At 35.0% G+C, this 15,782-nt stretch overlaps 1 protein-coding gene across 3 annotated transcripts in view; it reads right to left on the reverse strand.

The window, feature by feature from the left end:
* Positions 1-564: 564 nt before the first annotated feature.
* Positions 565-15,782, reverse strand: part of LOC121871394 (sphingomyelin phosphodiesterase 5-like) — a 44,387-nt gene continuing 29,169 nt past the window's right edge. For all 3 annotated transcript variants that reach the window (XM_042373628.1, XM_042373626.1, XM_042373627.1), the window contains 3 exons: positions 13,124-13,277; positions 6,018-6,226; positions 565-3,077 (listed from right to left, as the gene is read on the reverse strand). In XM_042373628.1, coding sequence (XP_042229562.1) covers positions 2,868-3,077; positions 6,018-6,226; positions 13,124-13,277 — 573 coding nt within the window. In that variant the 3' untranslated portion in view covers positions 565-2,867. The remainder of the gene's footprint in view (positions 3,078-6,017; positions 6,227-13,123; positions 13,278-15,782) is intronic.

The following is a 15,782-nucleotide window of genomic DNA, read 5'->3' on the forward strand; positions in this document are numbered from 1 at the left end:
AAACAATTGAAGAGAGAAAAGAAGGTCATGACCTTCATGGAGAAGAAACAACTGCTGGACAAACTTAGGAGTGGCCAAAACTTTGCCGCGTTTGGCTGGGATTGTGGCATCAACAAATCAACTGTCCGTTACATTAAGAAGAAAGAGAAGGAAATACTACAGGACATTTCTACATAGTGACAGTGAAAAAGGTAAGATTGGCTGGGAGTGAATACATACACTGGTTGATTACGAGTTGTTGATAATTTTTATAATGGTTGGGGCTGGGCTGTTCTTATAGCATGTGTCTAAACACACACACACACATATACAATGCAGGTAAAAGAAATAATTGTCCTTAGGGCAAACACATAAAGGGATTAAACATTTCTTTGGACACAAGTAAAAAGATAACCCCCGGTCAGCAAATGTTATTTGCGGATTTTGCTATTTGTGGCCATCTTGAGAATCTAACCCCTGCGAATTTGAAGGGCATGCTGTATCTCTTTATATAATCATGAGTTGAAGATAAAACATACCCAGATAGGTCTGATATGGATAAATAAATGTTAATTTTTATTTTTTACATCATTTATAGAAAGTATTACATTTTTATAAACAAAATACTTAAAAAAAATACAATACAGAATATTTCAGAAAAATAACAGAAAATACAAGATAATGACTGAAACCCTTAAAAAAAAAAAAAAAAAAAAACAGTGTTATGTGGGGGAAATATTTTGTACACCACCAAGCAGAATGCAAAAGATTAATTAAATACACAACATGGTTTTTGTAGCATCTTCTTGACACAATTCTCATAAGAAATGGTTCATGTGGTAGAAGAGTTCCTGACACAAAATGCATAATTAGTAGTCCATGTGCTACCTCAATAAAGGTCATATTTTTACTTTGTATGAATACTATTATATTTAAACAAGTTCCAAAACCCTAAGCTTGGTTGAAGTTTATCTCTCTTTGTTTGAGTTTACATGATACAGTAGTCTTGGGTTACTTCATGATTTATTTACTATTACACAGCTATCCTAAATTACTACCATTTCTCTATGCAGTACACAGGTAGTCTCGGGTTACGAACGTCTGACTTACGAACATCAGAAGATATGAATGAGATTAAACTTTAAATTTACAGTATTCTATTTACCTGATGACTTATTTGTTACTTTAATTTACTGTATTTTGTCATTCTATTTCTTCTTTTCTCTTAAATTAAGTGACTTTAGATGTATATAAGGACTTAGGCTATGATATACAGTAGTGGGATTTTAACATTGTTCTGTAAGTAAGGTATGCACAATAGCATGTGCTTTGACTTAAGTATATTTTTGACTTAAGAACGTGCCCAGGAACAAACTAGTTCATAACCCGGGGACTGCCTGTACTTAAAGGGTCAGGAACCAAGTTGGTTGTATGCCAAATCCGCAATTACGGGTGATTGTTTGCACAACTTGAGTAAATTTTTCTGTACAATATACGATAAAAAATGCTTTCTTACCCCGTGAAAAGCCCCCAAACTGGGTAGGACTAAATTATTTCCATCCTGAACATATGCATTCTTGTTTACATCCAGGATGGCTTTTGTTTCATTCATGGAAAAAATTGTCTCTGTACAAACTGTTAGTAAGTGCCGAGCCAGTGTTGACCAAGTCAGGTAAAAAATGAACTTACACTTGGTCATATCACAAAACTCTCTGGCTGGTTATTACAAGAATTTACAACTCTTACTCTAAAAAAAGTTCACTCAGACAGTTTTCTGTAACTAAAATTTCTTTAACCTGAGGCTGTGACATCCCATGAGGTGGGCATCCACTAGCTTCCGAAATGGACACTCAACTGAGTAATGTTATCTGAGGTGCTTATAAATATCTACTGAATCATATATGTTTTTGTCCTCACATTATTTATTTCTTGAGATTAAATAAAAACATTAAAACTAAAGATGATCATGTTGTGAACTATAGACTCCCCCCCCTTCCCATTAATTTACGAGAATGTGTCGCATAACACTGCTGACACGCATTCACAACCTTGATTCCATCCGACCTCACCTCATTGCCTGCTTCCATTGCTGCATAAAATAAAATCTATTTTAACTAACTTTCTCAGACCTCGGAGTCGGAGCCCATGGTGATATCTGGCGTCAGTACTACATAGTTAGAGGTAGTCGCTTGATACCTCCAGTACTATTTACGGATCACACAAAGTAAAATTTAGTGTACTATTCTTATGCTCAAACTGGAAATAGAGTACTGTACTTTAATTATATTGTCTTTTATTAATTTATTTTGTAATACTGTACTATTGAAATATATTAAATATTACGGTTATGGCGGGCTAAGGTCGTTGTAGTTAGTATAGTCTATTGATATATACATGACTATGGTAAGTACCGATGCGACTCCCAGATGAGCCAGAGGTAGGCAGGCCTACAATTGTACATACTCGTATATGCCCTAATACACTCTTGTAAATACATTTGTGAATGCACAGACAAAATCCACAGGGTGCAATGACATATACTGTACTATATTTCTCGGGCTGGTAAATAAAAAGTAGAAAGGTCAATAACAGAAAATCCAATTTTATAAGGGTAGGGCTGCACTCCAAATCAGTTATTTTTCAGTGCTATAAGAGCCAGTGTCATCAATTCATTTAGGTGTGTAACCATAAGCCAAGATCCTGAGCCAAAGTCACTCAATAAATAAAAGATATGTGTGTGCAAGAAAGGAAAAGACAATATCAACATTAGCCCCCCCAACACCACAGTAAAAAAAAAAAAAAATAATAAAATAAATATATAAATAAATTGGTTACGGCCTTACATGGAGCTCATCTGATATCACAGAATAGCTTAGTTTAAAACATCTCTACAACTTCCTTTCAACAGTTAGAGCCACAGGCATATGGTCTGACAGTCCACCAATGACAGTGCTAAACCAAAAGGCAGTGGGCTTGACCATGTCACCATTTCTCAGTATCAGGTGATCTATTCTCCGTCGACCACCTTCTTTTATGGCTTCCACCATTCCTGATGGACCTGGCTTGGGGTTAACCCACATCAACTCCAAGGTCTGTTCCTGTTGAAGATACAACTTTCATTCATTAGCATGCTCTATATATGAATATCCCACAAGCAAGCAAGCAAGCAAGCACACGCACACACACACCAAAAAAAAAAAAAAAATCCTATACAGTAATTCTAAACATAATACTGTACAGTAATCAATAACAACTTTTGATACTACAAAGCATATTCATAAACACTTGGATCAATTGACCTGTCTCTATAGTCTGGTTCACTTTAATGGTGAATTTAATGTCTGTAAAGATAAATTTGCTTGAAAACATTAAGTTTCAAGTTATGAGTTAAATAAACGTTTTAAATAGAGAATATTTACCGTTGAAGTCACAAACAAATTCACACTTTCAGAGAACACATTCATCACTACCTCTTCTCTTTTCACTAATTATTATGTACATCAAGACAAATGACACCAAACATACAGTTTAAAGCAACAGATAATAATGACCATTTTATAAAGAGTAGAATCAAGTGTGAACACCACATATTCACATAACGTTATGGGGAGGTAGTGCGCTTGGTGGAAGAGCCACTTAGCTGAGCGGTAATTGAAATACAGGTATTGTTATTCAGACTGTTCACTTTATATGTATCAAAGGGTGGGGAGAAACTTTGTTGTCAGAAGTCTCATTGAGAATTTGTTTTATTATGTAAGTGAAACAGATCAAAGTGTGTGTTAACAATATTTTATAGGTCATTCTTTCTCTCAATTTTGTTAAGATGGGAAAATGTAAAACCAGAAAACATTCCTGTGGGAGAAATGTTTATGAAGAGAATTATTATTATTGTACAGTCAGGGTCAGGAATTTGTGATATAGTTGGGCCATAGGGCGAGCGGACCGTTCCATTCTCACTTGACAGCGAGTCACTGTGCCAAATCTCGCTGACGTCACAAACATGAATGGTCAAACAACCAATTCACAGGGATATACAGTTTAGGTTATTTCAACAAGTCAGAACTTTACCATTGCAAGAGGTATACCCAAGTTAATAATATTATTATTAATATAGCAACAAGTCAGAACTTTACCATTGCAAGAGGTATACCCAGGGTAATAATAATATTATTAATATAGTAACCTATCAAACTTCAGTAGACATTACTTTCCATATTTTATGGCATATAAGACACACTTGTTTGCCTGAAAAATGGCTAAAAGTAATCAGCCCGCATCCTATATGTGAAGCCGAGGTCTCCAGTAAGCTAATGAATCCCCCAGTTGCTGTCTCCAGTAGGCTAAATTCTACCTAACCCAACTCCAGAATTAAAAATATGTTATTGCTTACTAAAACACATTATTATTATTTTTTATTAATACAAAAATTATTGTAAATATAAGAGCTCCACTTATAACTACTGTACTGATGATGATATCCAGAATCAATTAACGTCCATACGGTAGACACCCAACTCTTCAGAGGTAACTGAGCAGTAACCATTTCTGAACTCTTACAATGCCATACCTGCAACATTTATTTTTAAATTTACAAATACCTGATACAAATGAAGATTTACATATAACTTTCTCTTTTCATATTTAAATCTGATAACATCGCCGGTGGCATTGTAGCCAGGTTAAACTCGTCACTATAACCACCAGGCTTCTGGTGTTATGGTGGAAAAATTTTATTTTGAGAGGGTCTAAGACTAAAATTACCCTATATCTGACTCTTTGCCCTGTGTGGTGTTTCCCGTTAATCACTGCCACCTGCTCTGTTTACTCCAGTCTGGTCACACAGCTGCATGTTAAGTGTATGTCCATCTGCCCACCTGGATTGCATTGTTAGACTCTCCAGATTGTTATGTGAAGGAGAGAGCACAGAAGGTTAAGACACTAACTGAGAAGATAGTGATTTTAGACTAGGTAAGTGGCACGATGAGTACGGCAGCTTTTGGCTAGTCATGATAGAGTACAGCTCCTCCCGACCTACGACGGGGTTAGGGACCCAAATCCAGGTCGTAAGTCGAAAATGCTTAAATAATACATAAAAAATCGAAAATGGGTGTCTTTTTTTCTTCACAGCACCACAAAACTCTCACTTTTAAGCTTGCCAGCCATTTTAAAGTGAATTACAAACAAAAATTTTGTCTGTGTACCGACGTTGGGACTTGAAAATACGTAATTTGACAAAATTACAACTGAGGCAGGTCGTAAGTGCGGGTGGTCGTAAGTCGGGGAGGAGCTGTATATTAAAAGCTTCTACTCCTGTAAGTGGTAAGGCATTGCAAGTTCTCTGGAAAAATCCTAACCTTGTAAAGAGTTGAAGAGCTTTTATATGTGTAGATCAATGACCAAGTGAACAAGAAAGAGACAGTTGTAGATGCTGCTGCCATAAGACAAGGGATTACATCTTTATGCAAACATTACAGTTACCGGTAGTCAGTAGTCAGGAGTACAGCAGTACAAATGATTTTCAGACAAGTAAAGGTACAACTGTTTCCTGTGACACAATTTTTTCTAATATTATATTTACTTTGCCAAATGCAAATTTGTCCAACCTGCCATTTTTAAGAAACTAAGCCATATGTTAGAAGAGTCTATTGTTAATTAAAAGGCCGATGGAAGGATAGAGTGAAGAATGAAGGGCATCCAGAAGTAGCAGTGTGTGTGTTGACAAGAGAGCCAGGTGATGAATGGTTGATTGGGATGTTGCAGCAGAAAGAAAGGTTGCATATCAGTGAATAAAGAGGGATTTGGTGTTTGTTACTGATCCCAGTTCCCAGACATGCCAAAGGTGTATAGCTAGAAAAGTTATAAGAGCGAGAGAAAAAATGCACGGGTGAAGAATAAGATCTGGGTCATAAGTATGAAAAACATAAACAATAAAGACTTTTTATATCATCATAGTGTTGAGTTTCTAAGATATATCAAGAACTTTAATCTCTAACTTGAATTATCATAAATGACAGACAGTAGTAAAGAATCATATTAACCTTGATGTTGGCATCAAGCATGAATATTCTACGTTGAACGTCATCAAGCAGAATATCTCTGAATATTTCTGGCTTCTCTAGGACTGGGTCATGAAGACGACGCTGGCGGTGTTCTGTGCCAACCGTCCAAGGCTTGTCTGTTCCCGCACACTCCCGGCAAGGGTCCTTGTACTCATCCCACAGAGGTAGGTCTTGAGTCCCAGCATCTCCTGATACAAAAATTTAGGTCAAGTTAGAATTTAAATGAGGCCTGACCAGGTTATATTATGTTAAGATACAGACAATGACTGTTATACAATGGGGTTAGGGACCTAAAAAACCATCGATTGTATATCGATGCTAATAACTTAAAGGGAAAAAGAGGTTCAGTTCCAGAGCCCACGAAGAGCCCAAGCAAGTTTTATATCCTGCTGCTATAATGATTCTATTTAACTGAAATAATTAATAAATACATAAAATCAATAATGTTTTATAAAATAAACACAAAAGCAATAAATTTATACAAATAAAGATTTTTCATTTACCTTACATGATATGTATATGTACAGTAGTAAGTTAGAATCCCCCAGCTGTCACTACAAGTAATTTTGGGTTGACATACACTATTTTCGTTTTTGTTTTTACTTTATTACATGCACACACAATCTTTCATATAGTACAGTACAGTAAACCCTCGTTATTCGTGGGTTTGCGATTCACAGTTTGGAATATTCACGGTAAGCAGATGGTGGCTAGCTTACGAGTCTCTCCCGCAGCACGAGTCACCCATACGACTCTTCCATGGAAAGGAACCTAAAAATCGTCCGAGAAACAACCAGACATTGGTTCCCTACCAGGAAATGGTTAGAGACCTCAAAGCTAAGAAGAAACAACTACCAATCACGATGTTTTTCAAGAAAGAACCAGCCGCTCACAGCTGATTTGTCTCCCTCATCTACTCGGTCAGCTGCTGCCGCCACTCCACCACCCACCTCCCCGCACCTCTCCGCCACGCACCTCTCCGCCACGCACCTCTCCGCCACGCACCTCTCCACCACGCACCTCTCCACCACCCGCCTCTCCACTAACCAACACTACATCACCCTCTTCCAACAGTGATCCTGATGATCTCTCTATGCTTCAGTAACAAGATTTCATCCTACTGTACAGTGCACTTCATCAAGCTCCTAACTTCCATATACGAAGGTAAGTAGTATATTGGCGACTTACAGTAAGATTCTCACACACAGTACAGTGGTCCCTCGATTAACGAACGGTCCAATTAACGAAATTTCGGTTCACGAATTAGCTCCCATAAGGATTTTCAGTTCCATGGACGAACAAAACTTTGATTAAAGACAGCCTCACGAGAAACACGCTTTGTTGTGCGCATCAGCTGATCGGTTAGTCCACCAATACAGTAATTGGTTCTATGTTTACATTCGTTTCCAGTTGAGTAAATATCAAGAAAGTTGTCTTCTTGAATATTTTTGCATTTTTTATTTTAAAATTATTGGTCATTCTGATATATATATGTGTGTGTGTGTGTGTGGGTGGGTGGGTGGGTGGGTGGAGTGGAGTGGGTGGAGTGGGTGGGTGGAGTGGGTGGGGGTGGGTGGGTGGGTGGAGTGTGTGTGTGTGTGTGTGTGTGTGTGTGTGTGTGTGTGTGTGTGTGTGTGTGTGTGTGTGTGTGTGTGTGTGTGGGTGTGTGTGTGTGTGTGTGGGTGTATATATATATATATATTGATAAAATCTGCGGGAAAATGGAAACAACAGTGCCTTAACTTTCTCTTTATTCAAGACATCTTCAAACTTCAGTTACATGGACAGAAACTTGGGTACCCTTCTGTGTTTGTTGATCGTTGCTTTAAAAGGGCTAAAAAATCCTTTCATTCCTCTGTAACCAGACAAGTTCCTACACTTAAGAATATTTTGACTCTGCCCTATCGTGATGAATTTGTCCCTTTAGTTCGGTCCCTCAAGCTTCTAAATATTAATGTTGTTTTCAAGTATGACTCAACCATTACCAATATGTTAATAAGGAATAGCCCAAGTTTGAATGTAAATGGAAGTGTTTATTGTATTCCATGTAGCCAATGTAATTGTAATTATGTAGGTCAGACAGGAAAAACACTGCAGCTCAGAATCAAACAACATAAGTATAATATCAGAACTGCATCTGAAAGCAGTGCCTTGTTCGTTCATGTTAGGAATAATAATCACCCCATTGCTTGGAAAAAAGCTTAGAAGTATTCAAATCATCTTGTGTCACAGAAAGACTTCTGGTTGAAGCTAGTTTGATTAAGGAATTAAAATCAATAAACCTTAGTGATGGTCAGTTCAAAACTGATAATATGTTACATAAATTTATTTGTCAGTGGCCCAAGGTTAAAACTGCTTTGAAAACCTTTGATCTTGATGTATGACAGTTATTTTGTGGGTCCCTTTTTTCTGACCTGACCTGTCTAGTCACGTCACCACCCTTCTCTTAAGCTCCTCTACGGTTGTGTTGGTGTGGGGATTAGTGGATGTCATCATTATGACATGACCTCATGTTTTTAGGTCACCCTGTATATTTAAGCCTCTCTCTGTCCATGTAATCAGTTGCCTCTGAAGATGTCTTGAATAAAGACGAAAGCTAAGGTACTCCGTTGTTTCCATTTTCCCGTGTGATTTTATCAAGATTTATCTTATCCACGTTTTCATTGTGGATTTACATGAAATATGGAACTTACACGTCTCTCTTACGCTGTGTCCTTAATCTGTCAACAACATCCTCATCTTCGCCCCATCTACCGCAACTACAAGAAGAGTTTGCTGAAGGCTCATAGTCTCAAAAACAAGTTGAAGTTTTTGAAAGATTGCAGAGATGATAAAATTGTTCCCAAGTCCTGTCTTCCAAGTAGACTAAGAAATCTGGACAATCAAGCATTCTCTGAGTTGGATAAGGTGTTGCTAGATTCCCTTATCAAGAGTTCAAGTGATAGTGTGAAATTAGCCTTCAAGCACAGTGCTCAGTGTAAAATACTTATGCAAAACAGTGTTTGTGTTGATAAGTGGCACACCGTTCGTGATTTTGTATATCAACTTCTTAGTGAAACTGACAAAGCCCAAAAAAGAAGGTTAAATGCTCTGTTTGACGAGAGTTACTGGACCATATTGAGTGATCCAAATTTGTTCATAAACTTATCATCTTATGATCTACAGACAAATGAGAAACTTGTTCTTGGTTTTGGTAGGAAGTTTTCTATCACTCAACGGTGCGTTAATCCGCTTACTATTGCTAAAGGTTTAATCAACCTGGAAAAGATGAAGTCGTCTGATGTTACAAATGAAGATATTTCCATAGCTAAAGGTTGTATACATAGTGTTTTAAATAAGAAATTTGCTTCAAACATTCCAAAAAGATTTGAAACAGCCTTGATAAACTTGAAAAGAAATAAGAATATCCATATTACCAAGGCTGATAAGTCTAATGCTATTGTTATCTTGGATAAAAGTGACTACAATGATAAGATGAATTCATTACTTAGTGATGAAAGCACGTATTGTGAGCTTACGAAAGATCCCCTGGAAAATATTAATAAGTTATCTAATTCCAAAATGAAGATGTTATTGAAAAAGAACCCCGATCTCACTAAACAGCTCTCTCAAATCAATCCCACTTTACCTTATATGTATGGATTGATCAAAACACACAAGCTTAATAATCCATTACGTCCTATCGTGAGTTCTGTGGGTTCTGTTACTTACAAATTATCCAAGTGGCTGGTAAAGATGATATCCCCTCTTACAGGCCAAATATCTAATTCACATATACGCAATAGCAGTGATTTAATTGATAAACTCAAGAAACACAACGAACCTTGTGAATTAATAAGTTTTGATGTAAATTCACTGTTCACTAGAGTACCTGTGAAAGACTTACTTTCATTTCTTAAAGATAAATTACAACTGCTAGATTTAACTATTGAACATGATACTTTCCTGAAATTGATAGAGTTATGCGTAACTGACAATGTGTTTAGTGCAAATGGGAAGTTCTACAAGCAAGTATTTGGCATGAGCATGGGTAATTGTCTTTCTGCTCCTCTAGCCTGTATTTATATGGAGTTCTTTGAGTCTAGATTACTCCCCAATGTAGTGGACTGTATTCCTCCTTGGTATAGATATGTAGATGATGTTCTTTGTCTTTGGCCTAAAAACAGTGACCCTTTGGAATTTTTAGACAAGCTTAATAATATTGTCCCTAGTATCACATTCAAAATTGAAAGAGAAATAAATGAATCCCTTCCATTTCTTGATATGCTTATCATGAGAAATGGCCAAAACTATAAATTTAAGGTATATAGAAAGCCCACACAGGTAGACAGTTTCATTCACTTTTTATCCAATCACCTTGAGTCTACCAAAATGTCAGTTTTTTCTGCTATGTTCCTAAGATGTCTGCGTATTTGTGACTCTGAATTTATTGACGACGAATTTAAACACATTCGTTCTATTGCACAGAAACTTGGGTACCCTTCTGTGTTTGTTGATCGTTGCTTTAAAAGGGCTAAAAAATCCCTTCATTCCTCTGTAACCAGACAAGTTCCTACACTTAAGAATATTTTGACTCTGCCCTATCGTGATGAATTTGTCCCTTTAGTTCGGTCCCTCAAGCTTCTAAATATTAATGTTGTTTTCAAGTATGACTCAGCCATTACCAATATGTTAATAAGGAATAGCCCAAGTTTGAATGTAAATGGAAGTGTTTATTGTATTCCATGTAGCCAATGTAATTGTAATTATGTAGGTCAGACAGGAAAAACACTGCAGCTCAGAATCAAACAACATAAGTATAATATCAGAACTGCATCTGAAAGCAGTGCCTTGTTCGTTCATGTTAGGAATAATAATCACCCCATTGCTTAGGAAAGAAGCTTAGAAGTATTCAAATCATCTTGTGTCACAGAAAGACTTCTGGTTGAAGCTAGTTTGATTAAGGAATTAAAATCAATAAACCTTAGTGATGGTCAGTTCAAAACTGATAATATGTTACATAAATTTATTTGTCAGTGGCCCAAGGTTAAAAATGCTTTGAAAACCTTTGATCTTGATGTATGACAGTTATTTTGTGGGTCCCTTTTTTCTGACCTGACCTGTCTAGTCACGTCACCACCCTTCTCTTAAGCTCCTCTATGGTTGTGTTGGTGTGGGGATTAGTGGATGTCATCATTATGACCTGACCTCATGTTTTTAGGTCACCCTGTATATTTAAGCCTCTCTCTGTCCATGTAATCTAGTTGCCTCTGAAGATGTCTTGAATAAAGACGAAAGCTAAGGTACTCCGTTGTTTCCATTTACCCGTGTGATTTTATCAAGATATATATATATATATATATATATATATATATATATATATATATATATATATATATATATATATATATATATATATATATATATATATATATATATATATATATATATATATATATATATATATATATATATATATATATATATATATATATATATATATATATATATATATATATATATATATATATATATATATATATATATATATATATATATATATATATATATATATATATATATATATTAGAACTCTTAAATCACTACTGTAATGTGATATAGGTGATGAATTTTTATCTCTTGTGCAAAATATATGACGTTTATATTCCAATTATTCAGTGTCTAGCAGGGATTCCAGAAATGCAAATTATATTCTCCTAACTTTAGTCTGTGATATTATATAAGATAAAAACTTAAAGCCTACTGTATAACCACCAAACCCTGGCCGGGAGGGAGGGAGGGAGGGAGGGGAGGTGACAGTGACATGTTTGACAGTTGGCGCCGAAGGTCTAGTGAAGTATTTATTTGTTTATTTATGTCCTTTAGATTGAGTTTTTGTTTTGTGCTTATAAAATGTCATAGAGGTGACCGGGGAGAATATAATTTACATTGCTGGAATTCTTATAAGATAGTGATTAATTTGAATATAAACACGCTATAGTTTGCACTAGACAAAAATTTTAGTAATCATTTTGTACATTATTTTGATTACATGTACAGTACAGCTTTGCCCTTAGGACAGTGTGTGCATGTAAATGAGTTTCAATAAATGAATAAAGTTACATATATCGAGCCAAAAATATTAGTTGAAAAACTTTATGTAGACAGAGCTTGGATGGCTAAATTTTAGAATGACCAATAATTCTAATATAAAAAATACAACAATATTCAAGAACACAACCTTCTTGATATTTAATCCACTGGAAACGAATGTAAAAACAGAACAGATTACTGTATTGGCGGACTAGCCAATCAGCTGATGCTCACAACAAAACGTGTTTGTCGTAAGGATTTCGTTAATTGAAGTTTTGTTCGTAAACCGATTTGAAGATCCTTATTGGAGCTAATTCGTCAACCAAAATTTCGTTAATTGAACCGTTCGTTAACCGAGGGACCACTGTACTTTAATATCTCTATTGTCCAGCACATGAAGACACACCACTGGCCAAGTATTATATCCAGAGTGAAGTGTATTTTGTTCGAGTCCACTAAAATCATATTAACAAAGATTATAGTACTGAAAAAGTTTGGTGAGTCAAGATACCTAAATAACAAACAACTATATACCAGTAATAGAGACATTTTTCTCTTATGTAGCCTGGTTGATCCTTTTTAATGTCTAGTATAGTTTTACTCTTTAGTCTTGCAAGAATTATCCCACTACATTCCTGGGTGACTGGAACAAAGTACAATACAAACACTTGGCACATATGTCATGTTCTAGTGAGCCACAAGTCAAGTATTTTATAGAGGTGTTACAGCAGCAGGTGTAAATGGATGACATTAAAATAAAAGAAAGTCTATAATACTGACAAAAAATAAATGTTTACATGCTAGGTTCATACAATACATCATGACAACAAACTTTAGTGATGTTCCTCTTAATGATGCTCAAAGAGATTGCCATCAAATAATATTAGATTCATTGTCAGTTCAAAAATATTACAACACTATGATGTGAACTTTATTGAAGATAGGAAAAGAAATTAATATAAAATCTACTTTATCTAGTCACTTACTTACATCTAGTATTGAAATCACCTCACCTGGGGACATGTTGTCACAGTTAAAGTCTCCACCTATAACAGAGAACACCACAACTTCATTCTGGGGATTGTGGGTGTTACTGATGTAACTCTTCACCCGTTGTCGCACCTCCTCCAGCTGATGCTTCAGAACTTGTTCTTTGCCTTGATATGCCTGTACAGTAAAAGAGTTGTGAACATGTACAGTCCCCTTCACTAGTGCATTTACAGGGACTCATCAGGCTTTGTGCAGTGTGGTAGCACTGTGTTTGTTTACACACGACAGAAGGAAACTCACAATAGTAAACATATTATGGAATCAAAGTAAAACAATATTAAAAACAAATATCTCAATGTAATGATTTGTGGAATGTTTATATGATGAGCCCCTGTAAACGCACTAGTGAAGGGGACTGTACATTTATAGTACATACAAGTTTAACCATTTAGAGAGCAAAGTACAATATTCCTTAGGTATTTTATTCTGGCCAATACCAAACGATTTTATTCAACTGCCTACTGAAGTAAGCATTTGACAATTTTGCTATTCCACATTTAAATAATCTGGTGAAAACATTAATATTACTGTAATTCAGTGTAATGAATTATTGCATGAAATGCTAAGGCAAATAGCCCTTCACAGTATGAATGTGTGTTAGGACAAACCACAGACAGTACAGTACAGTACAGTACAGTACAGTACAGTACAGTACAATTTGAATCCTCTCTCTCAGCAATTTTCTAATTTTGAAATACAAATTTCCATAGTAGTAGTAAACTTTACATTCCACAGATTGTAATTAATTCACCAATTTATAATTTATCACCGAGAATTTCCATAAACTGAGGTTCAGTAAACACAGGGGATGCCTGTACTGTATATCCTGTAACAGAAGCTAAAGGGAGAAGCTAATGAAAGATAGAAAGGGAGCTTTGTATTAGTGATGCAAGGGGTACCGCACAGGATGCACCCTGGGAGGTCACTGATCTCGTTGCAGTGTACGGTAATCCTGCCACTTGAAGCATGGTGCTGTACCTCTACGGGGTACAACACATCATCCAAGTAGAGACACGCTGTATAGCCAATGACAATATCCCACAATTCAGCTCCATAGTTTTATTGAAAAAATATATTTACATAGTATAGTACTGCATAATATTTATGCATTCAGTGTTATAATCATATTATTAGAAGAAAAAAATTATTTCTCAAAAAAACTGAGCACAAAATATTATTGTGCTTTGTGGACTTGGAGCGAGCTAAAAGTACCTGTACTGTACCTGCATTGGTAAAATAACCTATTTATTTCATAATTACCCCAATACATTCAGTAGCATATTTTTGCTTATCCTTCTCAAGAAATAATATAATGACTGAAAACACAGTACAGTACTGCACTGTACTGTACTGTACTATTATCTCTGAGTCAACCCAGATTGTATTAGACTAGTACAGGTTGACAATCCTTTATCCGAAATCCTTGGGGCCAGAGGCATTTCGGTTTTCGGAATTTTTCGGTTTTCAGAATGGTTAGATTTTTTTTTTTATGTGTATTAGCCCACCCGGGTATAGATCACTGACCCATATTGGGGCCTGGGGGTCTAAAATATAATAAAAATAATAATAATAATAATAATAATAATTCATAGGTCTAGGTCGTGTTTCTCACTTTTGATCTTTTTTTCATTCTTGTATTTCTTTACTGTATTATTATTTTATTATCAGTATTATTGTTATTATTATTATTATTAATTTTATTATTATATTTTATAATTATTATTATTATTATTATTATTGTAATAATTATTATTTCATTTTGGTGTATTTTTATTAAAATTTTTATTTACTATGAATAATTATTATTAATATAATTATTATTACTATTACATTTTCGCCCCCAGGCCCCGATGTGGGTCAGTGACCTGTGCCTGGCTGGGCTAATAATCCCTGGTAAAAAAAGCCCCACAAAAAACTTTCGGTTTTTAGAGCTTGTCGGTTTTCGGGTAAAGGGTTGTCAACCTGTACTTCACTGAAGCATTACTGTACATTCAAATATACTTATGCAATTGATGCTATTGCACTGTTAATATATAAATATGCCTCCAAATAATGTCAATCTAAATACAGTAGAGTATTATGTATCACTTCATAATAAAGTATTATGTATCACTTCATAATAAAGTATTATGTATCACTTCATAATAAAGTATTATGTATCACTTCATAATAAAGTATTATGCATCACTTCATAATAAAGTATAATGTATCACTTCATAATAAAGTATTATGCATCACTTCATAATAAAGTATTATGCATCACTTCATGATAAAGTATTATGTATCACTTCATAATAAAGTATTATGTATCACTTCATAATAAAGTATTATGTATCACTTCATAATAAAGTATTATGTATCACTTCATAATAAAGTATTATGCATCACTTCAATAATAAGTATTATGTATCACTTCATAATAAAGTATTATGTATCACTTCATAATAAAGTATTATGTATCACTTCATAATAAAGTATTATGTATCACTTCATAATAAAGTATTATGCATCACTTCATAATAAAGTATTATGTATCACTTCATAATAAAGTATTATGTATCACTTCATAATAAATATTATGTATCACTTCTTAACTAAAATATTATATCACTTCATAATAAA

The sequence above is a fragment of the Homarus americanus genome, unplaced genomic scaffold, assembly GCF_018991925.1.
Source record: "Homarus americanus isolate GMGI-L3 unplaced genomic scaffold, GMGI_Hamer_2.0 scaffold45698, whole genome shotgun sequence".
Taxonomy (NCBI): domain Eukaryota; kingdom Metazoa; phylum Arthropoda; class Malacostraca; order Decapoda; family Nephropidae; genus Homarus; species Homarus americanus.